A 27189-nucleotide genomic window follows, 5' to 3' on the forward strand; every position below is an offset into this window, starting at 1 on the left:
AGGACATATTCTTTTTGTGTCTGGTTTCTTTTGCTCATCATGATTTTTTTGAGATCCGTCAGATATTTGCATTGTGAATATTTTGCCCAGGCTATGGTTTGATTTTTCTTGTTCTCAGCAATGTGTTTTGAAGCTCCGGCCCCCTTTTAACTGCTCTAGTGGTGCTTCACAATCATCATCATTAGCGCCTGCATCTAGACGCTGAATGCTTGGCCCAGCCTCTTTGACGAGATAAAACTCCGTGTGTGGTTTGAAAACAGGACAGGTGACTCTCTCTTTTTTCCCCTCCAGCCTTTAATAAAAACATGTAATTTTCCTCTTTTAATAGTTACTTAAGTTATAGGAATGAATCCATCCGAATTACAGCAAACCGCAGCTTTAAAAAAATACAGGCGCCTAGACCACATTCCCTAAGATTCTCATTCAGGAGGTCGGGAGTGGAGTTTGAGGATATAACTTTTTAAAAGCTGCTCAGTGCTCCTGATGTGCAGTCAGCACTGAGTCCCATCTGCAGTATAGCACAGCGAGAACATCACAGTCAGTTTCAACTTCTACCTTCGACTCCTTTCCCAGCACCTGTCCTCCTTTTCCATGTCCCCTATTCTGCAGGCATGTAGGATCTCTCACCAATACTCTCTCCTCATCCATATTTGAAGTGTCTTCCTCTCTCCAGGGGTGTCTTTCTCCTATTGTCCACCCACTGGACCCACTCCTATCCATCTCTCAATACCCTGCTCAAAATTACCTCCTTTATGATGCTTTCCATAGCCTTTCTTCCTCTTATGCTCATAGTGCTTTGTTTGATCTGCTGTCAAAACCACTGACCTCAACATTCTGTAAGGAGTTATTTACATGACTGACTCCTCCTTCAATACAACTGTGAGCTTTCCTGAACCATGGAACCTGTTCTGGGCATCCCTGTGCTCCTATTGGGTAGCCTGGTGTCTGACATTGTAGGCGCTTAACAAATGATTGCTGAGAGAATGAATGAATGTTTGGAGAGATGACTGAATGGAGAGTGGTCCATGTTGTATCCCTTGGAAGAGATGATATCCTAGGGAAACAAGGGCTAGACACTCTTGGCTGGATTCTCCGAACATTGTTCCTGACCCTCATTCCTTGCTCTAGTTTTCACGTCTCATGGCAGAAATCAGTCATTGGGTAGGTTAGGATACCATCTACCTTCTGATTGCATCATTTTTCAAACCTAGTTCATGCTTAAATGCTTTTGTCATCTTCATTTGGGTTCACAGGTTGTATGGAAGTATTTTGTTTGTGAATCACAAGAGGGTGTATGTCTGTGTGTGGCATGTTTGCCCATTTGTCTGTCAGGTCAGATAAGTGAAAGTGTTTTAAAAAGTTGAAGACACTCTATGTATGTCAGATATGATTAAATGTTGGCATGGATGTTTGTGAGGTTGTGGCTTGACTTTTTTGGGGAACCAAGAACCTCCCGAGTTGTACAAGGCTGGCTGGGTGCTAGGTGCTGGGAGGCTGTCTCAGATCTGGGGTCTGCCCACCAAGGGCTTCTACACTGGTTGAAGGGAAGAAAGATGTTCTCCTTTGACTTATGGACATGGTAGGGGTAATGGGTACTTCAGGATCTGCAGGACAGGAGAACTCAGAGGACCAGGCTGGCCATATAAGGCATCATGGTGGGGTGGGGTCACTTGCTGATTCTTGAATTATGGGTTGGTTTGGCATGTAAGGGATAGGGGGAGAAGGGTTTTAAGTCAGAGGATTCTTCCTGGTCCCTAGGACAGAGGGAGAGCCAGACAGAAGAGGTAAGCACAGTGCTTAGCACAGAGAGGTGCTCAGGAAATGGTGGCTGGGGGATGGGGAGGAGGAGAGCAGAGGAGCATCACATTAGGGCCTCATTTAGAGACTGGGGGGAGGCAAAGATCACTGTGAACTGCTTAGCATCACGGTTGTCCATGGCTACATACTGTGGCCCATTGTCTTACAAAATCAGGCCCATGACCCTGACCAGCAAGGAATGAGATGGTGCAGCACAAACTCTCCCATCTGCTAGGTTGAGTGCAAAGCCCCCTCCTGGGGACCATGCTTAAATGAGAGGGGGTCTTGTTTGTGTCCTTTCTTCCTATTCCACATTTTGTTTTCCCCCACCATATCCCAAATATAATCAAATCTGAGTCAATTGATTAGTCAGGGCTTGTTCCATTCTGAGCTCTGGGAAGGAACAGACACAGAATGCTCTGTGGGGCTCCACAGGGAGCCTTGTCCAGAGGTTCGAGTCTTGCAGTCTGTTCCACAAGCATGGGATCCAGACTGGGACAGAACTGAGCTGGAGGCCTGGCTCTGTCACTTACTACCTATGGACCCTTGGAAAAGTTATTTAACTTCTGGGCCCCAGTTTTCCTCATCTGTAAAATGGAACTCCAAACTTCTCTCTATAGGGTTGCTATGCAAGCCAAGTGGGAAGTGGTCTATAACATGTTAATTATAGAGCCTGCCACTTAGGCAGCACCCCATGACTTGCCTTTCTGCTGCTATTAAAACCCCTCAGTTAATGCAGTGCTCCTGTTCTTGAGTTTATAAAAACCCTTTCCTGTACTTAACTCACCTCTCAACTGCTCTACTCAACAGGCAGAGCGGAGGTTTATGAGCTCCATTTTATGACTGGCTAAATGGAAGCCCAGAGGGATCTGAAGCCTGGAACTGGGGCCTCCTGCTTCTGTCCAGGGTGCTTTCTATGGCACTAATCTGACAGCCTTCTAGAGTGGGAGAGTCTGGCCCTTTGAGGAGGCTGCCTCACCCCTCAGGGGCCCTCTCCTTTAGGGCCGAGCTAAGTTCAAGGCTGCAGCTGCTGGACAGAAGACCTTTCCAAAGTTCCAGATGACCTGAGGCTGACCCCTCCTCAGTGGAACTTGGCTCAGAGCTCACCTGGAGTTGAAGAGTAGTTCCTTACAGAGCAGTGATCTCTTCAACTGCAGACCACAGGGCAGCAGTGTGCCCAGGACACCAGAGCTGAGTCCTTCGCCTTGCCACCCCCAGTCCCTCTCCCTGCTAAGGTCTCTTCGCCAGTGTCCCTCATCCTGATACAGCTGCACATGCTTCTCCCTCCTCAGTTCCTTCCCAGCTCTACTTAACCACCTGCTGTCCCTGGCCCAGCATCATCTGCCAGCTGCTGTGCCATGTGTTGCCAAGCCTGTCCTTAGCCCTGAGGACTCTCATCCGAGTGCCCTGTTTCTCAGTGACGTTGGGGCTGCCTGTGGGCAGGAGCAAGTGCCGCTCTGCTTCCCTAATTCCCTCAGCTTCCCCAGAGCAGTGGGGTTTTTGGTCATGGTGCCCACTTGGGAGGCATAGTCATGGCCGTGGGGAGGTAGGGGTGCAGTATCTGGTGTCTCTTTTGGGACCCCTGTGCCCTCACCTCTTAGAAAGGCCTATCTGGGCTAACTGGTTGTTGCCATCACAGACGTCATGTCACTGTCGCCCTTTGAAACCCAAATACAGAAGTCCTCTGTCCCAGGGGAATTGTGAGCTATTGCTCTTTGAAAGATGCTGACTCTAAAGTCAGATTTGTATCTGAGAGAGGACTAAATCTGCCATCAGCCTGAGAAGAAGGATGCAGAGAGTTTTGGGGAGGCGGGGTGTGGGGGATGAGGGGTGCCTCCTCCTAGTGGTTCTCTCAGGAGGACTTCAGTGTGGGAAGTTGCAGCTGTTGAGGCCATCTGACTGTTGTATACATGCGTCCACGTGTGAGTTAGGCTGAAAAAATGGTTTATAGGGATTCTGTGCTCTGGTTATTCCATGCAAGTAACACTATGACAATGGTTGTGGTGATTAGAGAGTATTTGGGTTTGTGTGCTAACTGAGGGTTTCAGCTGTGCTCTTGAGTACAATGTGTAGAGATCGTTTTGTGATCCAGGGCTAATATTAGGCCTTAAAGAAAGGGTTTGTAGGGACTCTTTGGGGTCCCATCACCATCCATAAGTGTTCTTGGCAGAGCTGAAGGAAGAGTTGTTCTTAATGTTGGAATGTCAGACGTGCATAGGTAGAATTCTTGAAAGTCAAGTGACCTGCTAGTTCTCAGCAGACACCTGGGTGTCTAGATAAATTATTCACAGAAATGTAGAAAGTGATGTGAAAATGCAACTCCTCCATAGAAGGTGAGCTTTGTCCTCAAGGCATATCTCACCAGCATCTCTCATCATGTTTAAGGGGGGATTCCCAAGTCTTGGGCTCCTAAGTGTCCAGCCTGGTACATACTTGGTGCTCTGAAAATGTTTGTTGAATGGCTAATTGATTTACTCTACCTGCTTACATAGTTGGCCTTGAACTTATGAAGAGAAATGTATGGTAGCAAATGAAAGTTTGAGACATCTTTAGCCAGTGGTCCAGTTTAAATGCAGCTGAACCATGCATTTAACCAGGCTTGGCAGAAGGGGCAGACCCTAGGTGCCTCTGGACCCTTTATCCTGGGACAAGGCCTGCCTGAGAGCTATTTCTTTATTGTTTTCTCTATTTCCCACCTCAGTGTGGTGTACTAAGATGTACTGTAAACCTCTTCCCAGAGAATGTATCTGCTGTAGGATGTTGGAATCTCCTGCTATTTGTTGAGTACTGAATGACTGAGGAATGAATGAATGAATGATACAGTGGGAAGATCATTGCACCTCAGTTCTGTTTTTACTAACTTGTTGTGTGACCTTGGACATCTCTGGGCTTCAGTCTTCTTATCCGTGCAGTAGGGCTCTACATCCCTTGCATTACACCAATGCTGCCATTCATGTAGAGTTAGCACTCTAAGCGATCACTGCATGCAAAGTGTAGCCCTGCAGGAGATGTGGGAAGATCCCCGAAATTTTGTTTCTGGGACGTCATGAGCTTGCTGCATTGATGTTCTTTTCTCCTTGGGTGGCAGGTGCGGTTCTTAGAACAGCAGAAGCGGGTCCTGGCAACCAAGAAGAGAGTCTTGCTGGAGCAGGGCTCCAGTTCTAACACTAACAACCACAGTCTGGAGACTTTTTTTGAGAACTACATTAGCAGCCTTAAGGACTTCCCGAATGGGTTGCACATTGAGAAGAACAAGCTTCAGGAGGAGCTGAGGAACATGGAAGAGATGGTTGAAGACTTCAAGAAAAAGTACGTGCCACCTGGACCATGGCGGTGGGGCTGGGGGTTGCAAGGAGGCCTAGGTTCCAGTTTAGCTCTGTATCAGCTGGCTGCAAGCTTGAAATTTAAACACTCCTCTTTTCCTACCATTGCCTCTCTGACTTTCAATATTACAGTCTTTAATACAGTAGTTCATGGCTTGTTTGGAGCAGAAATTATTTTAGGAATTTAATTAGAGTATATATATATAATTTGGGGGGCTTCCAAGATAACCTGAAGCTCATTCATGAACCCTATAGATTCGGATAACTTTCTTCATCCTCTCTGGACCAGAACATCTCCAAGTTCCCCTCCAAATACGAATTTTATCTCACCTGTCAGTAGGCTTTCAAATGAGAAGCAACTTGCTTCATGGTTAAGAATACAGGCTCTGGAGTCCAAGTGCCTCAGTTAACCCCCATTCTGCCACTTACCGGCTCCGATCATGGGCAAGTTCTTTAGCTTTCCTGAGCCTCAGTCTCTTCATCTGTCAAATGCAGATAGTGATAGTATTTACCCTACTGGCTTTAATGAAGATTGAATTATTGAATGATTAGTACAAGCAGAATTCATGAAGCAGGTCCTGGCACATTCTTAGTGACCTCTTCTTGATTTTCATTAATTCAATAAGAATCTACTAAGAGCCCATGGGCTTCTGTTCTTGCTGTACACAGAGCTGGCACCAGGAACTTCCTTCTAAAAGCTCCTGGAAGCTCATCCACCTCCTTTCGGTCCCATAAATAGTTTTTAAAAATCCAAATTTCTCCAGGAAGCCTTCCAGGAGTAATCAGAATAGGACCCCACTAGGAAAGGGCTCTATTCCAATAATTACCATCACCATTATTAAGTGATACCTGGCACATAGTAGGTACTCAGTAAAGTCTATTGGATGAACTTGGTCTCACCTGAACCCCAAAGGCCGTACATTGAAGTGACACAGGGCTTGAGCTACACTGATGGAATGAGAAGCCCTGAGTCCATGTTATTTACAGGAAGAGCTCTAGGGCCACAGGGAAGTCCCAGAGCCAGCAGACCAGAAATGGACTCTTTTTTCACAGGTATGAAGAGGAGATCAACAAGCACACAGCTGCAGAGAACAACTTCGTGGTCTTAAAGAAGGCAGAGTCCCTTCCCTTACTTCCCACCCCAAAGCCCTGCTAAACAGAGCGGTTTGAAGGTTGAGGGGAGGTGGAAATTTAGTCCTACTATTTGAGGGTCTTTTTTAGAACACATTGGTGAGGGCCAGGGTCAAGGAGAGAGCCCTTTGCAGAAATGGTCCACAACGCCAGCAGCAGCGGCGGCGGCGGGGGCGGAAGCGGCACCAGCGGCAACGTTACCGCCCTGAGAAGAAGAGCCCTGGGAGGAGGAGCTGGGGGCCGGGGAGGCCTGGGAGGCCTGGGCAGCCGCGGCCAGAGCATCCCGGTCCGCAGCGGCACGGCGGGTTGCGAGGGCCTGAACTCTGGCGCGGCTTCGGGAGGGAGCTCCACGGTGCGCGGGGGCTTCTCCAGCTCTGGGGGCTCGTGCGCCTTCAGTGGCGGCGGCAGCAGCAGCATGGCCCGGGGCTCACAAAGCTTGTCCTAGAGCCAGCGGTCCCACCGCAAATTCTGAACGCTGTGCCGGAGGTGTCTTCAGCCCCCCAGCCTCCTTCGCTCGCCCGCGTGCACCAGCTCAGCGCCGTGCTATTCCACACTGCGGTGGGACCCTTTCCCAACATCTTCCGACCTGTGTCCCTGAGCCTCACCTTCCCAGACTGCTTGTCGCAGCCCAAAATTTCCTGGGAGAGATGATTAGACTGGAAATGAAAAACCATCTACCTCGACAAAGTCAGGCCCCAGGAGTTTGGCTCTGTCACTGCCCCTGCTCCATCCGTGACACCATCCCAGCCACATGCTCCACTGCTTCATGGGAAAGCCCCAGCCAGCCCAGCTGGCATCCTTGTAGCCTACCTGGCCCCCTGGCCTCCACCCCCTGCTGGTGCTTTCATTTCCTTTTGGGGAGCAGTACTTGTCCCTTCTTGGCTATAAGAAGAGAATTCTCTGTTCTATATCTTCAATAAATTGCGTTGTGTTTCAGACATAGTAGTGGAATTTTTAGTCTGGATTCCAAGGTCATTGGGGCTGATCTCCACTGTCAGTGGATCCCTGCAGTTCCTTTCACACACAGAGCTCTCGCCTGAGCCTGGAGGACACCCTAGGGAGAAGGTTCTGAGAGTTCCCAGGTGGGAGGGGCAGGGTCTTTTCATCCACCCACACTATGGATGAAATAGCTCAACTTCTTTAACTGATAAGATTTTCAGGTCACAAAAATCACATTACATTTGAAAAAAAGCTGTAGGTTAGGTTTTCTTGCTGTTCAGTAATTCCAAATATGTCTGAAATTGTCCATTAATTACAGTTAATCATAACCAAATGAGTTGCTGATAAACAAGTATTTTCAAAAGCAATTATAAAAATTCTAATTATTTATAGCAAAAAATAGCATATGCAGAGGATATGTTTTAACACGTTTGATGCAATATGAGGTGCTATCTTCAAATATGAAGAGTTATGAGAACTAATAAAGAACTAAGGATTGGCTCTATGACAGGTAACCTCCACCCTACTCCAGACGCAGCACAGAATCAAGGCAGAGCCAGGAGTACTTGGATAGGACATGCGTTCAGTGCATGGCCAGGGAGAACCCTCTCAAACAAGGGGCCCACAGGTGGGGGAAGCAAAGTAAAAGGCCGACAAATATATGAATATGAGCATAAGTACCTTCCTTATAAAGCATGACCCTCATTAGCATAAAAGACTGACAAAATTTGTCAGATAAACAGAAAGGACACATGTTTTGGTGATCATAGAAACCCTTAGCTAAGTAAACACATAGCTTCGAGAGAGCCAAATGCTTACCTCCTCACAAAGCACTTATGTAACTGCAGCTTTGACACAGAATGTTCTAGCTCTAAAGTAAATAGCTTCCCTGGAATACTCTGATTTAGAAAGGGGGAAGCCTGGGAACTGTCCACTGCAGCCTGAATTATAAGCCCATAGCCTCGGCTCTCAAAAGTAAACCTGCTGTTGTCCACATATCCCCCCAAGGTGGTGAACGCAGTGTGGAGAGATGCACCTTTGACCTAATGACAGAATAGATGCTTTTGACTTGTCTCAGATTTATTAAGACACTGCCACGTTCCTTGACGTAGATGATTGAAGAAACGCTTTTCTATATCTTTCGTATGATTTACAATATATCACAAGGCCATACTTTCTTGCTCGCAGTAACTTTCTGATTTGTGAAGGGAAGCTGGGTGGAAAATACATTTTGGTCAATAGAAATTGGTGTATGTTGTGTAACAATACAATAATTGCTAAAATTGATGCTGTCATGTGATATGCCTGGTGCTCCTCCAATAGCTCTTTGTGCATTAACTCATTTAATCTTCACAGAGGTAGGCAGTGTGATTATCTCCACTTTACAAATGAGGAAATTGAGGCACAGAGAGATTCATGAACTTATCTAAGGTCATATGATTAATAAGTGGTGGAGCCAGGATTTAAACTCCAGCTGCCTAACTCCACAGCCTCCCCAACTGCCTCAGAAAACAGAAAGTGATACAGTGCAGTGGAAGTTCTCAGGCCTTGGAACTAGGCTGCCCTGGGTGTGATCTGGGCCTGCTACTTAATGTTGTGTGACTATCGGCAAGCTGGTAGGTGTAGTGAGGGGCATTGAGCAGTTTGCCGACAGTCACACAACATTAGTAAATAGTAAAATAAGATTGTGTGGGATGAACGATGTCATCTATTTAACTCCTTGCACATTGTAAGAATTTAATAAAGGGTCATTACCATTTCAGGAACACACTTATTCAAATGGAACACACGTATTCAAATGGAAGAAAAATTAATAAATTGTTAATTCCTCGAATCTCTCCCACCATGGGCAAGGTGAGAATTTCCCACAGGTCTCATATTCCCCCATAGATTTGGGATTCTGGTCCCCACCCCACCACTAACTAGCCCTGTAACCTTGAATCTGTTCAGTCTCCCTTTTTGATCCAAAATAGAGAAGCATCCTCTGCCCCTGTTCCCTGCTGGGGCTTTGCAGTTTTTCTTGGAATTTAATCCAAGTCTAACCTGCAGCCTTATTTTTCTTCAGGCCTCAGAGACAAGTGAGAGTTGCCAGCTTTGTAAGTGGTTGTAAAAATAGTCATGACTTATAGCATGTTGGATGGAAGAGCTTAATATGCCAGGAACAATATTATTCCTGGACAATATTATCATTGGCCAAGAGAATGTGTAGGGCTGCTCTGAGACCTTGCAAGGCCTTCTGACTCAAGAGCACCTGTTGGGTTTAATGAGAAAGAAGGACACCGATCCTTAGTTTCCCGGTGGGCCTTGGGATTCTAGTCAAAGGATATCTGAGGTGGGGGCCTGGCTGATTTGGGGCCTGAGAAGGAGTTTGAGGCTTAGTTGTCTCAAACATCGTTCCTACCCCAGACACCCGAACAAGTATTCACCAAGGGTGTTCCTATGTGCCCAGCACCACCTTCCCACCTGTAGGCAGGGCCTGTTAGAGACTGGAGGGGATGCTCCCCACACCCCCATCTCAGCCTGGTTGCAGCAAAGAGGTCGCTGGGATTCCTTATACGACCCCTTCCCCCTTTTTAGATTGGAAAGGAGATTACCTAACTAGTTCTAGCTGCACCAACTAGTTTCCCCTGTAAACTTGACCAAGTCCTTTCCTCTCTTTGTACCTATTTTTTTTCTTTTTTTCATAAAACAAAGATACCAGTCTGATGGTTCCATCACCTGTCCAGGTATGACACTCTTATGCAGGGAGAATAGTGGTCAAAGGTGTGGAAAGCCAGGGCTACGAGCTTCACTTCGGTTCCAGGAGTCTGCTCTTCCTGATCCTTGTCACATCATTGCCTTCCTCTGCTGCCCAAGGGGCCAAAATCTCCCATTTCAAAGAGATTAAAGGCTCCCCTATCTGTACCGGGGCTGTAGCTCTCTCCCTCTTTCCAGGTGGGGACTGGTGAGTGAAATTCTCCCTCCCTCCCTCTCTCTGTCCAACGGGTCTTGCCTCTGTTCCACACACCTGCCATACTCCTGTGCTGCCCTGGGATAGCCACCTCCAGACCTGAGAGATGCAGAGTGAGATGGGGAGCAGGCCTGCAGGGGCTGCCCCTGCCAGTCACACCAGCTGTTCCTTTCAAACCCTGCCTCCCACCACTGCCTGAGACTGTGATTTGGTGGCTGATAACTGCCTGGGGCCTCACCCTCTTGGCAGATAAGCAGGGTAAGCTAGAGTCCTCAACTGACTCCCCTTTCCTTTTAAGGAGAGCAGGTGGGGAGCTTTCTCTCCAAAGACCCCACCTCTTTTGCAATACATGTGGGTTCCAGAGTGGGAGTATCTGGTTTCAAATCTCTATTCTTCCATTTTCATCTGTGCGTTCTTGAACTAGTTACTTTATTTCTCCAAGTCTCTTTTCCACCATCTATAAGATGAGGATAATAATATCTTCCTTAAAATGTTGGTTTTTAGATTTAATGAGACTATCCATGTTATAGATCTAGCGCAGTGTATGGACCACTGAAAGCAGTCGATAAGAAGTTAGCTATTGTTATTATGACCATTATTATTATCTTTTGTTCTCAGACTGAATGGAATCTCCAGAGGCCATTTTATTTGTCATTCTGTTTCCTCCAGGCCAGTGATGTCCAAATTTGTCTGCTCATTAAAACCACCTTCATTGTTTTAAAAATTCCAAAATCCAGATTATACCCCAGACCAGTGAAATCCAGCCTCTAAGGGTGGGCCCTGGCACCAGTGGTTTTGAAGCTGTCCAAGAGACTCCAATGTGTAGTGAGTTTAGAAACCACTGCTCTAATGCCGTCCGACCAGTTGAGGGGTTTCCTTTAGGGATAGCAATTTGTCCTGAAAACTTCATCTACCATCTAATATTAACCTGGGGTTTAATATCCCCTTTAGGATAAGTAAAACCTCTCATGCCTTACTTTAAGCTAATTTTCTCTTGTTTTGAGGGAGTAGAGAATAAATGCCACCTTACATCAAAGGATACATTAGTAGTATTTTCTGGGAATTGTACCCTCAGCCTTCAGGGAGTGACAGCACCCTCCCGGGTACTACATAGCTGACAGGAGATGGACTGAAGTATTTGTATTGGATGAGGGCAGCTGGTCATGGCTAGAGACCAAAGAGGTCTTTCTAAATTCTGCTGCCTGGGGCGTCCTCTTTGATCACAATTTAATAATTCCCCACATTCAGTATTAAGTAAATATAAGCTGAGGGAACATCCTGTTTATTTAGCTGGCAGTAGAGACATTTGTAAAGGGGTTAATTATGTGCATTCTTCATGACAGTGGCTGAAGGTGAGTGAAGCAAAAAAGCCTTGCAGCATGTGAGAGAGAGGTGAGTTTTGGTGGCCTGGAGTCTTCAGGGAAGGTTGCGGGGTTTAGGGGGGAGGGAACTCCACTTGTCTGACTCTTTTGGAGTTTCCAACGTACTCTTCCTTATTCAATTTCAGCTACTCATCATAGTCTCCCGGTGAAGCTGGTATTTTATTCTTATTTTACAGACCAGGAATCTGTGGCTCAGGGAGTTAAATGCCCATCCAGGCTGGAAAGGACAGAACCAGGATTCAAAACCAGGTGTTCAAAGCTGAACCTAAGGATCTTTCACCACACCACTGCGGCTTCCTGCCTGGGACACACCTTCCCTTCTCCAGATACCTTCTGCCTCTTCTCTCTGCCTTTACCGGACTCAGAATCCTTGCCTCCAGGCAACTCTTTCACAGGGACCCATCCCAATCCCTAGCTCCACTTCCCTTGCCTTCCTCTAGTTCTACTGGTTTTCTCCTTCTGTCTCCTGTGCCTGGGGGCTTCCTTCTCCTACCAGAAGCTCTCTGAGCAGGTTAGGGTCAGGATTAGGACTGTGGAGACCTGAGGTGCCAGGACTTGGGTGGCAACTGTCCTGATTTGCCCAGGACTATCCTGGTTTGAGCACTGAAAGTCCAGGCAATGTGGAACAGTTAGTCATCCACCAGGATCTGAGAGTAGCTATATTTATGTGTATTTAGTGTATGATAGTGTTGTGTGCTTTTTCACATGCCTTAAAGCATTGACTACTTGAGAAATAGATACTCTGGTTCTTTTAAGTATCTGAGACTCTAGAGTAGGTGACTTGCCTAAGATCACAGGCCAGGAGACGGAGGGCTGGGAGCTGAAACCAGCTCTTGTGGCAATAAATTTCAGGCTTACTCTCTCTTCTATCTCACAGTGACTCCTGGAGACGGTCCACTAAACAGTTACTGAGAGATATGAAGGTGTGGAGGCTTGAGGCAGCCCAGAGAGCCCCTCCCAGTCCTAGGATGTTCTTTCCTCACCGCTGCCCTCCAACAGCTCTCCTGTTCTTTCCCACCACCCACCTTTCCCCACCTCTCCAGCTGTTGGCAGCTGTGATTTCAGCCTTGACTTTTGCAAAACTCTTTACATATTGCATAATACAAAGGAAAAAGACATTTAAAATATTAGGAAAAAACCCTTCGATAATCTCCAAAGTCTTAATTTTTATGAGCCCATAGCACAGCCTCCACTGTGTAGCTTCCTTCATTTAACATTGTATCACTAGTGTTTCCAATGCTGCTACATGGTCTCCACCATGATCATTTAAAATAATTGTATCCCAGGGGGCAGGCCATCATTTAGTCATTTTTCTGGGTGTGGACATTTTAGTTTCCCCTAATCCTTATCGTCATCATCAAGTTTTGGATGATGGCTAGCATCTATCTGAGCCCAGAGGGCAAGCGCACATTTTTGTTGGTCAACACCGATGTTTATTGAATGAGTTTTGCCTCCCGCTTGCTGTCTGGGACAATGTTTCCCAGAACATGGCCCCACACAACAGAGCTGGTCCGGGGTACTTCTTTACTGGTTTGAGAAGAAATAAACACAGAATTTGAGGACAAGCATTTAAGAACTTAATTAAAGGAATTTTCTTTTCCTTTTAGGAAGAGAACAATTTTATGTCTGTTGAATCTAAAATAAAAAATCGGGGCCTATATTTTGTTTATTTTTAAAAAAATCTCCTGTTAAGGGTAATTCATTTTTATTCTACTTTACAAAAGCATTGGTCTATAATAGATTGGAAATGAAGAGAAAAAGAAAGGTTTTGGGATAGTTTGTCTTTTGGTCTAGAAGACAATGTTAGGTCCTGGTAGATGGTAGGTGAATCTACAACTGCAGACCATCAGTGCTATAGGATCTCAGCTGTTTTGTGTTTGAGCAGCTTGAGGTGTGTAGAGAAGCAATGATGTACCCAGCAAAATGTGGACAGGTTTGGGCACAGTCCCCTGGCTTCCACTTGCATCCATTGACCGCAATATTGTGTCTTTATGTGATTAAAATTTGGGCTGCGCATGGGGACGATAACAGTGGGAAGCAGAAGCATGGAGTGGGGAGGTCAGAGTAAAACTTTTGTGGCAGCAGATGTCTCTACCTGTGTCCCCACTTTGGCCCTGCAGCAGCTAGACAACCCTTAGCATTACCCAAGATCTTCTAGGAGCACCCTCAAAATAAACAACTCAGTGGTGGAGTTTCTTAGGAAGATATTAACAAATGATTTGGGGGAAACTTGTAGAGGAGTTTCCGGCAACTTGATCTTGAGAGATTATTGCACTCTGATCTCTAAATGGCGAGAGATGAATGATAAATGATCAAGTTGGGGAAGTTTGTCTACAGTGCAATTTCAGCAACTCACAGGTATGAGGTTTTAAACAGATGTTGCTGGCAGACAAAATAAACATAAATACTCTCCTCCCAGGATTCAGAAGGTGCCCCGCCCAGTGAATGCATGTATATATAGTAACTGAGCCAGATCTCTTGCAAAGGAGTCATCACTCCTTCCCGCTCCTGTCTCTGTCTCCTTTCAGCTGGGGCCTTTCTCGTGTCTGCTTGCCTGGATGCTCAAGCAACCATGAGCCGCCAGTTTAGCTCTCGGTCGGCATTTAGCTCAAGGAGCAGGCGGGTTTACAGCCTTGGCTCTTCTGCAGGCTCTGGTGGTGGGAGTCCGGCAGTGTGTCAGGCCCGAGGGAGGTGTGGCGGTGGTGGGTATGGAAGCTATGTGAGGGGGTTTGGCTCTCGGAGCCTCTTCAATCTGGGTGGCAGTAAAAGCATCTCCGTTAGCCTAGTGGAGAGAAGCTCCAGTGGTTTCCGCCAGGGTGGGGGAGCAGGAGGGGGATTTGGAGGGGGCAGAACCTTTGGGGGGAGTGGTGGCTCTGGAGGTGGTGGTTTTGGAGGTAGCACCTTTGGTGGTTTTGGGGGTGGTGGCTCTCGAGGTGGCAGCTTTGGAGGTGGCACCTTTGGGGTTGGTAGTTTTGGAGGTGGTGGTTATGGGGGAGGTAGTTTTGGCGGTATTGGGTTTGGGGGCAGCAATTTTGGGCTTGGGGGCTTTGGTCCTTCTTGTCCCATGGGGGGCATCCAAGAGGTGACCATTAACCAGAGCCTCCTACAGCCACTTCACCTGGAAGTGGACCCTGAAATTCAGAGGGTCAAAACCCAGGAGCGGGAGCAGATCATGGTTCTCAACAACAAGTTTGCTTCTTTCATTGACAAGGTGAGTGCCTCAGGGGTAGGTGGAGTCTCTGGTCCCTGACTAAATGACTGAGGGGGCCTTATTGTCCTGCCATCTCTAACCACATTGTGCTGTTTCAGTTTGGTGGTGACAGTCACTTCCAGATGCGTGTGTCCTGGGACCTTAAGAAAGGATTTACCTATTTAAGCCTCATTTTGACTTAATGAGGGACTTTATCTCTATCCTTTCCTTTTGGCAGGAAAGCAGGTAAAAGGTGTAAAAATACTCAACAGACAAAATACATGGTGCAGTAACCTCATTCTCATTCATCATTGTTCACTTTCCATTCATGCATCCCACAAACATTTACTAAGCATCTACTATACGCCAGACACTATGCCACAGGGGTGACACAGGTCCTACCCTCAAGGAGCTTTAGCAGAGCCTAGGTGAATGCCCTGGTAGATACCTCTGGGGGCCAAAGTCAACAGCATACTAAATAGGATTCTTATTGAGTTCCTCATTTTAGCTGGGTGAGAGTCCAGAATGGGCCAGATGAAGCCATGGAAGCCTCTCTCCCTAGTTCCCTGATTAAACCTCAGGTTAGGTCTGGTCCAGGCCCAAAACACCAAGCAGAGGCTGGTGGAAGATCTATGGTAAACATTTTCCTCCAGCATTTCCTTTTGTCCAGAGGTGGAGGCAAGGCAGCTACTATAGGATCCCCAGAAGGTTTTTTGCCCTTGGGGGTGTAGTAGGAAGCACCCTTGGCACAAAGGTCCCTGGATACTCAGTGACTTTCCCCCAGTTCCCGTAGGAATTCTGTGTTGAGGCCAGAGCTTGACTGGCCTATGGTTGACTGCAGTGTAGTCAATAGCCAAAGTCCAGCACCAGGCTTTGTATCAGACCTCTGATATCTGGGCAAATGCTGGGGACAGGACAAGTGTGTTAGCTGTGGTAGGAAGGGTAAAATTATTGAGGCCCAGAGATAGCCAACAAGGAGTTTAACAGAGTTAAGTGCTTCTGGCTAATTCTGGTCATCTTGGATGGGAAATTTAGCTGAATATCATCCACCTCAGGCGCAGGCGGAGACTGGGAGGGCTTGACTGGAGCAAGGAGGTGATAGGTGAAGGAGAGAGCGCTGAAAGGTCAAGTCTAGGCTGAGGGAAGAGCAGGGACAAGAGTGGGCTGGAGGGGGCGGAGGTCAGTGAAATGGCTACAGACTGCTGGCAGCTGATCTCCTGAGACTCTTATTTAACTGTGGTTCCTGTCTTTAATAGGGCATCTATTCACTTTTGTGGCATGGGACTGTGGGATGGGGCCAAGATGGAGGAAACTGTGGCTTCTCATCCTTCCCCAAGGGCATGGTTTGTGGTGACAATGAGGAGAGAATCCTCAGGCAGGAGGGTTCTGGCCTGGTTGGAAAGGAGAAGCCCTTCTACTGCAGTGACTTCTGACCCTAGTTTCTAATCTGGTCCTCTTGCTTTTACCCTTAACCTCATCTAGCTTATTCTTAGCACCACACAAGAGCCTCCTTTAAAAAATATCACATCACTCCTCCATTTGAATCCTCCATTGGCTTCTTATCTCATTTAGAATAAAAGCTAAGATCCTCTAAGGCCCTGTATGATCTGGCCCTCCAACCCACAGCTGCTGCTAACCCCTGGCTTGCATTTGTGAGAACTAGGCAACATTGTCACCACTGGATGGAACAGCTCTTAAGTCTTGAGGTTTAGTAAACAGAGGGAGGCCTGGAATTTAGCTCCCCAGGGTATAAACTCACTGTTTGCAGTGGCCCTGCTCTCCCTCTCGGCCTCTTCACCTGCTCTCCTCTTGCTTACCAGCACACTATTGCATTCTTGCATCCTCTCGAACCCCAAACATGGTCCTGCCTCAGGGCCTTTGCACTTGCTATTTCTTCTGCTTGAGATTCCTCCCTTCAAAGAGTGGGCTGGCCTTCCCCACCACCACCTACTTCAGGACTTTGTTCAGATGTCACTACCTCAGTGAGGGCTTACCTGATCTCCCTATTTAAACTGGCTCCTTCAGCCCAGAATCCCTATCTACTATCCCTGTGTTACTTTTCTCCATAGCCACTACAGCCATTTGACACTGCATGTGTCACATTTTGTTATAGTCATCTGAGTGGCAAACATAACCTGTACACACATCCACAGAAAAGTTAGACACATTTCTTTACAGTTATCCCTCTGAATAGAATATAAACTGAAAAGCAGAGGTTTGTCTGCTTTGTCTATTAATGAATCTCTAGAATCCAGAATAGTGCCTGACACATAATACTAGATAAATCTTTGTTGAATGAAATATTGAGTCTGCCCTTCAAGTGTCAGCCTTGACCCTCAGAGAGTAGGAAAAAGTCCTTTTTAGAACCAATGACAAGAGGAAAGGCTTCCATTAGTTCGTGATACTCATGAACTGTCTTCTCTGTGTTAGGCTCTGTGTGTCCATGGGTCTCAACACCTTGTGTCTGCTGGAGAATGAAGCAGACGTGAGTTTGCCTTCCTGGAGCTCATACCAAAAGACTGCAAATTACAACAGAGGCCACAGGGGGAAAGAACAGGGGCTGATGAAGGGAAGACATCAGGGGGATGTCACTGGGGTTGAGATCTACAAGGTGTAAAGGGGAGATCTGGGCTGCCGGAAGAGACCAGGGGGTCTCTGTGCCTGGAATGTTGTGAGTGAAAGGGAGCAGAGCATGAGAGGCTGACGGGGGTGTGCTTGTTCCAGTCAGAAGTTTAGTTCAGCAGGATGCAAAGGTTTATCTGTGTAAGCTGAGCTTCCCCTCAGTATCGCTGATGAGAAACACAGCCGAGGAGTGTTTTAAGGGCCCTGGAGAAAAATCACAATGGTTTTCAATGATTTTTTTCTGGTGGTTAAATCCCATTAAAATTGCCTGGCATTCCCTGAAGCCAGCCTCTTTGACTGGGGCACAGAGTTGGAGGGGGACTCAGCCTAAGCCCAAAGCATCCAGAGTTGTCTGACTGCCCCCTCGTTGTTTGATGTGGGGGTTCCCTGTGAGACCAGAAGATTCTTTCTTCTGGTCCCCACAACACAGAGCACAGAGATGTGAATGATTTCTCCACTCCCTGGGAGTGCCACCATAGTTAAAATAGGCCAGGTGGCAGGAATTTCTCACTAGGGTGTTAGGAACTGTGCTGACAAACCTGTGAGAGCTGTTTGCCTTATCTCTTGCTTTGATAAGTCAAACAAAATGAGCCACAAGAAATAGTGTTCTCTGTGCACATTTTCCAGCCTAGGGTCAGATTCAAAATGAGTTAACAAAGGCTGGTGCATCAGATGGGCAGTCTCAGGGCTGGGGATTCTGGGTGCCCTCTGTAGTGCCATATTGTAGGGGGCTGTCTTCAGGGTTCTGTTCCACAGCAGAAGCAGTGGGTTTGCCCCATATGCAGGTCCTAGACTGACTCTGGAGGGTGTGTGTGTACACACCTTAGCAAAGCATAGAGACATCCATGATCTTCCCTTAAGACATGGGGGGTGGGGTGTGGGGAGCTCCATCTATGGGCAGCCAGCAGAGGAAAGGTGAGGGTTGATCATTATCATGCCAAGAATGGTCCACACACTTGGTCTGCACAGCCAGCAAGCTCTCTGGACCCGGTACCTGATTTTTTGTCCACAGTTTTGAGGAAGAGGTGGCAAGAATATTTGGGGATATCTACTTCTATTCTCTATGATAATGAAGGAAATAGCAACCTGGGTAGTTCCTGAACACTAGACAACCCCAAAGTCATGACTTTGGGGTGCTGAAGTGCATTACACAACATGAAAAAAAATGAGGACATTCATTTTTGAAATTCGATGTGAGTTATAAGAGCATTTAAATGAGGTGACATTCCTGAAAAAAATACCGGTGGACAGCAAAGGCGGTAGGGCCTGCAGGGTGGGGATACCCAGGCAAGTTTGCTCAGGAATCAGTTTACTATTCTAAGCCAAATTGTTCCTTTCCTCTTCTTATTTCCCCCTTCCTCAGTCACATAAATCAGTGGTCCCCAACCTTTTCAGCACCAGGGATCAGTGCTCCTATGAGAATCTAATACCTGAAGATCTGAAGTGGAGCTGAGGCGGCGATGCTAGTGTTGGGGAGTGGCCGCAAATACAGATGAAACTTCACTTGCTTGCCTGCTGCTCACCTTCTGCTGTGTGGAGCAGTTCCTAACAGGCCACGGACTAGTACCAGTCCATAGTACAGGGGTTGGGGACCCCGACATAAAGCATTTAAACCACAAAGAGAAATGAGCCTTGGATGTATCAGTGCTTCAGATGCTCTGATCACCATTTCCTTGTGTTGATATGGATAAAATGAGTGCAAGAGTGACAACTCTGTGATGTAAATGCAGGGAGCTAAAGGAAACAATTTCAGTTGGAGGGATTTACCTTCAAAACCAGAATTAGCTTAATGTTGATTTCAAGCCAGTTGATCATACAGTTCTTTGTCAACTGTCAGGTACCACACTGCGTTCTTGTGTGTGTCCTGGGCCCGGAGAAAGGAATGCTCTCTGACCTTACAGGGGCCCTCCTGATTCTCTGAGTCCTGGATATGCTGTGAGGATGCCCATGCTCCTCCCGGTGGAGGTGCTTCTCGGACCACTGCCTGGAGTTAACTTGGAGGTCTTTTGCTTTTAGGTGCGATTCCTGGAGCAGCAGAACCAGGTGCTACAAATGAAATGGGAGCTGTTGCAGCAGATAAACACATCGACACGGACCAACGACCTGGAGCCGGTCTTGGAGAACTACATCGGCGAGCTGAGGAGGCAGCTGGAGTTTCTCAACGCCGAGCAGATGAGCCAGAACGTGGAGATCCTGAGTGCACAGGATGCCGTGGAGGACTACAAGAACAAGTGAGGCTCCAGGCGGGGCAAAGGGCTCAGGGAACTGATTCACGGGGTAATTGTTCTGCTGAGTTTAATGTGTAAGGGATGAGAGCAAGCCCACCAGGCACAGCCATGCAGGCTCTGAACTGCACAACTGCTGGGGGCACCACTTTGTGTGCGGTAGCTCTGGTAGACGGTATTGCCAGTCAGCCGTTAATTGTATTGCGTGAGGAGGGGCAGGCTAGCTTCATGGATGTTGGCACCGGATAAGCCTCAGTTCCGGTGTGGGCTTTGCTACTTTTTGGCTACAAATTCATCTGTTTAAGCCTTTAGCTTTCACATTAGTAAAGTGGGGATAGTAAGTATCCTCCTTGTTGGACTGTTGCGAGGAATAGATCCATGGCTCTCAAACTTCAGCGTACATCAACTTGTTAAAATCAGATTGCTCAGATAGGTCTGGGATGGGGCTGGAGTGTTTGTGTTTCTAATGTTTCCAAGTGATGCTGATGCTGGGGGACTGGGGATCACACTTGGAGACCCATTGGGTTAGATGAAATTATTCTTAATAAGTTCTTAGTCTGTGTCTGCACATAATAAGCACTCAGTAAGCACTAACTATTACTAATGAAAATGATACGAGTGACGAGATCAGCTGCTCCTGCATCTTGCAGACAATGGAGTGGCCTCTCCCTCCCCATGCTGGGGGTGCAGGGTGCTTCTCTTAACATTACTTTGACATGCTCACTGCATTGGGCCGGTACAGGGTCATGTGTGTGTGTCGACAAGGGAGAAGTAAAATTGTTGGGGGCGCAGAATCATAGGTGAATTTTTTTTCTCTTTTAAAAACATATAGCAAAAGTGGTTTACTTTAAGTTCTCAATTAAAAAAGTGATTGAACTTGACAAATGTACAAATAAAAATGGGTGATTCTATGTGGTTCTGGGTTTTCCGTGTTGAGTTGTTGTTCCCTTTGTTGACCGAGAGAACCAGGAGCTGGCTCCAGCTGCTTGTCAGTGAGAGCAGCAGGCCCTGGAGGGAGCAGCCAGAGTCCAGGACGGTACCAACTTAAGGAATTCTAAGCCTCTCACTGCAAGGGAAAATCTCAAGGAGCCAAGGTCAGCCCCTGCGACCTGTCTGTGTTTCTTACCTCCTCCCACAGATATGAGGAAGAAATCAACCGGAGGACCAACAACGAGAATGACTTCGTCATCCTGAAGAAGGTGAGGGATGGAGGTGTCCCAAGGGGGACCGTGAGCCCAGGAGGCTGAGCAGGGTGAGGAATTCCTGTGGGATGCTGTGTGACTGAGGAATAGACAGGGTGACCTTGGGGGCCGCCTTGTTGAGTGTGCTGCCCAAATGCTGAGACCCTTACACCGAAGGGGAGAGTCTGAAAGTGATGCTAATATACATCGTTAGGAATCTTTGAGTGTTTAATCTGTCCAGGATCCTGAAAGTGAAATTAAATTAACAGACAGCTTTTGAGTGTTAGTTATATGTGACCTTGGGACCTAGGGAGGGACCTGGGTGTTGTGTGTGATTGACTGAGATGAAGAGCTTGGTGTCACACTTCCTTCAGGCCAGAAAAGCTGAAGTTTGCAGGTCCCTTATATGAGTGAGGGGAGGAAATTTGCAAGTGAGGAAATAAACCCAGGAGACCTTTGCACTTGCCCGGTCCACCTAGTCAGCTGGTGGCAGGTAACACCTAGCAAAAAAGTCAGACTGTCTTTGCTTACTGTTCAGGATGTGGATGCTGCCTATATAAGCAAAGTGAACCTGCAGTCCAAGGTGGATGTTCTGTCTGGGGAGGTCAATTTCCTGAAACACTTATTTGAGATGGTGAGTTCAGTCCTCATGAGGAACCCTTGCCTTTTCTCATATCTCACAAGAAGTATGGGCTGTAAGAGGGGGGAGGCCTGAAACCCAGCATTGCCCACTAGGGACTCCTCTCCTCAGTCACCTCAACTCTGGGCCTGCAGTCAACCATCCTCTCAAGCCCCAGTGCTCAGGATTCCTGGGAGGGGGATCTGGAGATGAGAGGCAGGGAGAGTCCCAAAGTAGGAGAAGGCAAAGCTGTCCCCATTTCTGTCTGGGAAGTGAGGTTAACTCCTGGGACATACAGGGACAAAATGAACTAGAAATCTTCATCAGCGCTGGTAAGTTGATGGGCCTATTAGGGAACTCTGAAGGAGAGGAGAGTGTGGATCTTAGAGGGGATGAAAATGAAGACTGCAGTGGTGAGGGATAATGCTCTTACTGTCCCTGGTCCTGTGGTCACCCATGTCTACACTGGGGGCACTGCTCCAGGCAAGATGCTGTACTAGGAGCTTTACTTAGTCCTGGGTATCTCCATTCTGCAGATGAGGAAACTGAGGCATGGAGAGATTCAATCACTTGCTCGTTTACCCAGCTAGTCAATGGTAGAGCCCAGACTCAAAAGTGAGTGTAAGTGGCTACGCTGAGAGCTCCTGTGGTTTAGAGGAGCAAGTCTGCCTGCCAGTTCAAGATGGCGGCCAAGCCAGAGTAAGGCAGAGATACAGGGCACAGGAGCGGCATGATGGGCAGGTGGTGTCTACAAGGGCTCTGAGTTCAGGCTTTTTCTTCTCCCTGGAGGCTAGGTCTGGGTACCTTCACCTTTTGTTAAGGTGCCTCTCAGTGCACAAAAACAATTCAAAGAACTTTCCCCCAAGACTCCCACCTGACCCAGACTTCTGGCTTCTCTGGAGAGCCTTCAGGGGCAGAAGAGGGAAATCGAGGCCCCAGGAGGACAGTCGGAAAAGTCAGTTTGTGGTCCATGCCTCGCAGGAGCTGTCCCAGATGCAGACCCACATCAGTGACACCAACGTCATCGTGTCCATGGACAACAACCGCTCTCTAGATCTGGACAGCATCATCGACGCCGTGCAGGCCCAGTACGAGATGATCGCACAGAAGAGCAAGGAGGAGGCCGAGGCGCTGTACCAGAGCAAGGTGGGCACCGCTGTCCCCTGTCCAGACTCGATGCTCAAGCCAAACGTAGCTCCAGGACTTGCATTGTCTTTCTCTTATTTCTAAAGTAAAACATGTTTATTATAGAAAACTTAGAAATTACATATAAAGATCATTCATCTCCCTCCACTACTATTAATGTTAGCATATTTTCTACCAGTTTTTTTTTTTTTTTGCAGCTAACATTTATTGAAAACTCATACGTTCCAGGTACTACACTAGCTGCATTGTATATATTATTTCATTTACTCCTACAACAATAAGGATAATTTCATTATCCTTATTACCTGTGATTAAAGTGTGAGACTGCCTACTTTCCCCAAGGTCTTGTGGCTGGTAAATGGCGCAGGCAGAACTAAATTAAGTTCAGGTGTGCTGTCAGGTAACCCATACTCTGAACCATTATAATGTTTGTATTCTTATTTTTCCAGAATGAGATCTTTTAAAATATAGTTTTGAACTTTTCTCTTTTACTTGCCACTTTGAATACCTTTTTGTGACATTAAATGTTCTACATCATTTTTTTAATAATGGCGTGGAATCTATACCCTCATTTATCAGATAAACGTCTTTGAAATTAAGGCATTGGGTTACCTCTTTAACATACGATGACTTGGGCATTGTTGGAGGGTGAAGACTTTGTGGTTATGGGTCAGAGCCAGTCACTAAATTCTGAACACCTGGCACTCGAGATCTGCTTTGTGGATGGATTACCTGTGGCCAACTCCAGTTCCCGGCTGGCCTCCATCCCACTGTCCTGCAGGCAGATGTTCTGAATGGCATGTTTGTCAACATCAGACTGGGGAGGCAGATGGCCAACAGAATGCAGAGAGTCCCTTAGCCAACCCTCCCTATTGTTTCCTTGAGTCATGGCCTGTGGATAGAGTTCCTATGGCTGGGGACATGTAGATGGAGAAAAGGAGAGAGAGAAAGAGATTCAAATAAATGACAGGAGTGCCAATTACCCCTGAGGAAATGAAGGCTTGACTTCTAGGGAAAACATTCTGGAAAATGGTAGGAAGGAATATGGTGGGGTGGAAAAAGTATGTGTCGAGGAGGGGCCCAGAGTGGGTAAGGACCAGTGTGCAGACTTAGATATGGGAAAAAGATGTAGGGCTGGCACAGAGACTGGTGGTAATGAGGGAGGTTTGATATAGGTGTTTGCGTGTGCATGTGGTCACAGCTCAGATGAGGGAGGTTTGGTACAGATGTGAGTGTGTGTGTGGGATATAGCTCTGTGGGTGGGGCTTACTGTGGGCAGTTTCCCAGGGGAGAGTGGTCTTGGGCAGTGTCTGGGAAGGCAGACCCACTCTCTCCTGGCGGAGCTCATGGTGAGCAGCAGGCTGACTATGATGCTGCCTTTGACCCTCAGTACCAGGAGCTCCAGATGACGGCGGGAAGACATGGAGACGACCTGAAGAGTAACAAGATGGAGATTGCAGAGCTGAGTCGCACCATCCAGAGGCTTCAGGGAGAGATCGGCAATATCAAGAAGCAGGTGAGATGGGTGCTCAGGGTGGGTTGGCCAGACACATTGCCTCCCATGACGCCCTGCCTAATGGAGCTCCTAAAACTCAGCCTCCCACATTCTTCTTCTTCATGACCATCTCCCGAGCAGATTGACCAGATACACACAGTCATTTCGGATGCAGAGGAGAGAGGACAGCAGGCCCTCCAGGACGCAGGGCAGAAGCTGCAGGACTTGGAGAAGGCCCTGCAGCAGTCCAGGGAGCACCTGGCCCGGCTGCTGCGTGACTACCAGGCACTGTTGGGAGCCAAGCTGTCCCTGGACGTGGAGATCGCCACCTACCGCAGGCTGCTGGAGGGCGAGGAGAGCAGGTGGGCAGTGTTTTGGGGCTGAAGTGCAGGTTGTGTGCCCCTGGAGCCGTGGGACTGACTGACTATTTGGAGAGAATAGCTTTTTGGGGGGAAGATTGGAAGACCAGGGTAAGCAGAAACATTCAAGTCAGAAGTGGAGGATGTGCGATTTGGCAGGGTCATTGTCATCATTCTCCTGCCTCTAAGCAGAATGTCCCTATATTCCAACCCAAGCCATTGCAACCAGGTGGTGACCCCCACCACCCCAATGCTAACAGGCTTCAAGAAAATGCGTAAAATCCCCTCTGGCCCTACCGGCCCCCCGACCTCCCTGACTATGCACTCACCTTTCCCACGTACAACAAGGCGTGAGGACAGCTCTCGCTTCCCCTGGAACATCTCTGCCCCCGATGTCACCAGCTGCTGCCTGCTTTCTTTCTGGCTCTGCAGGTTTGGCTGATGTGTGTGCTTTGGTTTTACAGGATGTCAGGAGAGCTGCAGAGCCACGTGAGCATCTGTAAGTAGCAGAGGCCCGGGCTGGGGCCGGTCGGTTGGTGCTGAGTGGAGGGAAGGCTCAGCAGAGTTGCCAGCAGGGAACCGGCAGTGGGCACTTTAGTTTCCAGTCCTACACAATGAGAACCAAGTGAGCAAACACAACTGCAAAGCCTAGGGGGGAAATTCGTTGAACTGAACTATGATTTTAGCTCTTCTTTACCTTAATTTTTACAATCCCTAATGATCAGCATGGCTTAGAGCTCTCTAAGGTACCTCAATAATGAAAATGAGTGCGGACATCTCTTAGTAGCATGAAGAATATTTTGGAAATAGGAATACTTCCATCCAATATATCTTTTTGCAAGTCAGATGCTGCCCGTGATAAAAGACGTAGGCAGCTGCCCCCAGGGTGGGTGCAGGCGGGTCCCCTGTCCAGTTTTTGACCATCGACTGTGCTGCCCTCTCCTCCACAGCTGTGCAGAGCAGCCAGCTGACCATCAGCGGAGCGCGAGGCAGCGGTGGTGGAGACTCTGGAGGTTACGGCGGCAGCGGCGGCAGCAGCTGGGGCTATGGCGGTGGCAGCTCCCTTGGGGGTGGTGGGGGCTATGGAGGGGGCTCCCGAGGGGGCAGTGGAGGTGGTTATGGGAGCGGCGACAGCGGGAACTACGGAGGGAGCAGTAAAGGCAGCAGGAAGTACGGAGGCAGAAGCGGCGGCGGCGGTGGCTCTCGCCTGCAGATTATCCAAACCTCCACCAACACCTCCCACAAGCGAATCGTGGAATAGAGGCGGTTGCTCCTGTCCCCTCCTCCACATCCTTCTGACCCCTCTCACTTATCTTTTCCTGACGGGTCTCAGCAGTTTTGCCAATAAATTTCACTCTAGATGGGCAGCTGATGGGTAACCCTAAACAGCAAATCAATTTATGGAGGGCACCAGCTGGCAGTCGGAACACAGCCAGTCACATTCTCAACTTTGACAACCCCCAGCTGGCCCCGCTTCTGTCCCTGGGGACACCCAGAGCCCAGTTTAGTCATGGAGTAGAGAGCATCTCAAGGCAGACAATGAAGAGTCAGTGTCAAGCACACCAGGTTTCTCAGTCCCAGACTCCCTTTCCTCTACCTGAGTTGCCCCAGGAATGAGAATCCATACTGCAACAACCCACAAAATGAGGCTTTTAGCTGACTGGCTGATGACAAGGCAAGGTAGCTTGGTAAAGAGCTCCTCGGTGCCAGAGACCAATTCCTGCCTTTTGGTCTGTAGCCTCACACTATGGTGTTGATGATAGAGAGTATGGATTGGCTGCTAACATCAGACACCTGTAAGTCATGTCTGGACCTGATTCTGAATTTCCATCTCAAAAAGCATTATCCTCTGGGTTAGCAGCTCCAGGTGGGAGTATTTCAGAGGGCACAAGTCCTTATCCACAGAGAGGACTGTAATGAGCAGTGAATGGAGGATTCAACAGATAAGCAATTGGTTTCTGTCCTGTCTTGCCCCTCCAGAGAGCTTTATATAAGATGCTTGAGATGTGCTGGAGGGGACAGGAAGAGGAAACTATTGGCCAACTGATGATGGGCCTTGAGAGAGGAAGGTGTCTTTACTTCTAAGATCTGGAGTCACCTTCATTTGCTTGCTGAGTCCTAACACAAACTCTCAATCCATGAGTCTCTTGGGACATCTGAAGAGCTCAGCGTAGGTCCCTTGGGGAGTTCTGTAACATCATCTTTTCCTGGTAGAAGGTGGTACCTTGTCATTTCTGGTGTTTCTACAATAAACTTTTATGTGATCTCAAACTGGTGTTTGGTCAGGAGATGAGTTATTTCTCCCTTAGTTTCTGCAGGCCTCTGAAATTATTCATATTTTGGAAGTATTTTTTTATTGTATGAGTAATACATAATCTTGAAAAACCTCGCAGACATAATCTTACCGATCCCTAAAGTGACTGATCATTCGAAAGTCAGTTGTGCATTTGTTTGACAGGCATTTTTTTAGCTCCTACTGTGTGGTAGCCGGAGCCCTAAGCACTGGGAATGTGATGGTAAATGAATACATGTCTAAATCTGAAGGACACTGACAACTCAGATGATATAGGGGAGGGGAAAATTCAGAGGGAGGAGAAATCAGAGTATGTGCCCCTATGGGTCTCCTAACCTGAGGATAGGAACAGGGCTTATCTTGTGGACACAGGCAGACCCAACACAACAGGAGCAAAGAGACCTTCAGCAGGTGACAATGCTGGGAAGGGAAGTCCCAACAGGTTCTTGGAGAGCTGGAAAGTGGAGCAGGGCTGGAGAACAGAGTTGCGGCAGGTGTGGGCAGGGAGTCAGAGAAGGGCCCTCCAAACATTCTGTT

At 47.8% G+C, this 27189-nt stretch overlaps 1 protein-coding gene across 3 annotated transcripts; it reads left to right on the forward strand.

The window, feature by feature from the left end:
• Positions 1-11508: 11508 nt before the first annotated feature.
• Positions 11509-26618, forward strand: KRT77 (keratin 77). Of its 3 annotated transcripts, XM_016142583.2 has the most exons (10): positions 14095-14368; positions 14471-14733; positions 19351-19565; positions 20698-20758; positions 21279-21374; positions 22341-22505; positions 23896-24021; positions 24142-24362; positions 24824-24858; positions 25310-26618. In XM_016142583.2, exons 1-10 carry the CDS (start codon positions 14095-14097, stop codon positions 25618-25620), a joined length of 1767 nt encoding a protein of 588 aa, XP_015998069.2. In that variant the 3' UTR covers positions 25621-26618. The 3 variants fall into 3 exon arrangements, with proteins under 3 accessions (XP_036093363.1, XP_015998069.2, XP_015998068.2); XM_036237470.1 differs by lacking the exons at positions 14095-14368; positions 14471-14733 and adding an exon at positions 11509-11532; XM_016142582.2 differs by having other exon boundaries at positions 14095-14733.
• The last annotated feature ends 571 nt before the right edge of the window (positions 26619-27189 follow it).

Source organism: Rousettus aegyptiacus, unplaced genomic scaffold, assembly GCF_014176215.1.
Source record: "Rousettus aegyptiacus isolate mRouAeg1 unplaced genomic scaffold, mRouAeg1.p scaffold_m13_p_2, whole genome shotgun sequence".
NCBI classification, from domain to species: Eukaryota; Metazoa; Chordata; class Mammalia; order Chiroptera; family Pteropodidae; genus Rousettus; species Rousettus aegyptiacus.

Bases quoted from the DNA above. Each gene is read 5' to 3' on its own strand.
- KRT77 (XM_016142582.2), top strand. From the start codon at position 14,095: ATGAGCCGCCAGTTTAGCTCTCGGTCGGCATTTAGCTCAAGGAGCAGG. The intron at 20,759-21,278 runs GTGAGGGATGGA...CTTACTGTTCAG, and splicing joins ACTTCGTCATCCTGAAGAAG to GATGTGGATGCTGCCTATAT. The intron at 24,363-24,823 runs GTGGGCAGTGTT...TTGGTTTTACAG, and splicing joins CTGGAGGGCGAGGAGAGCAG to GATGTCAGGAGAGCTGCAGA.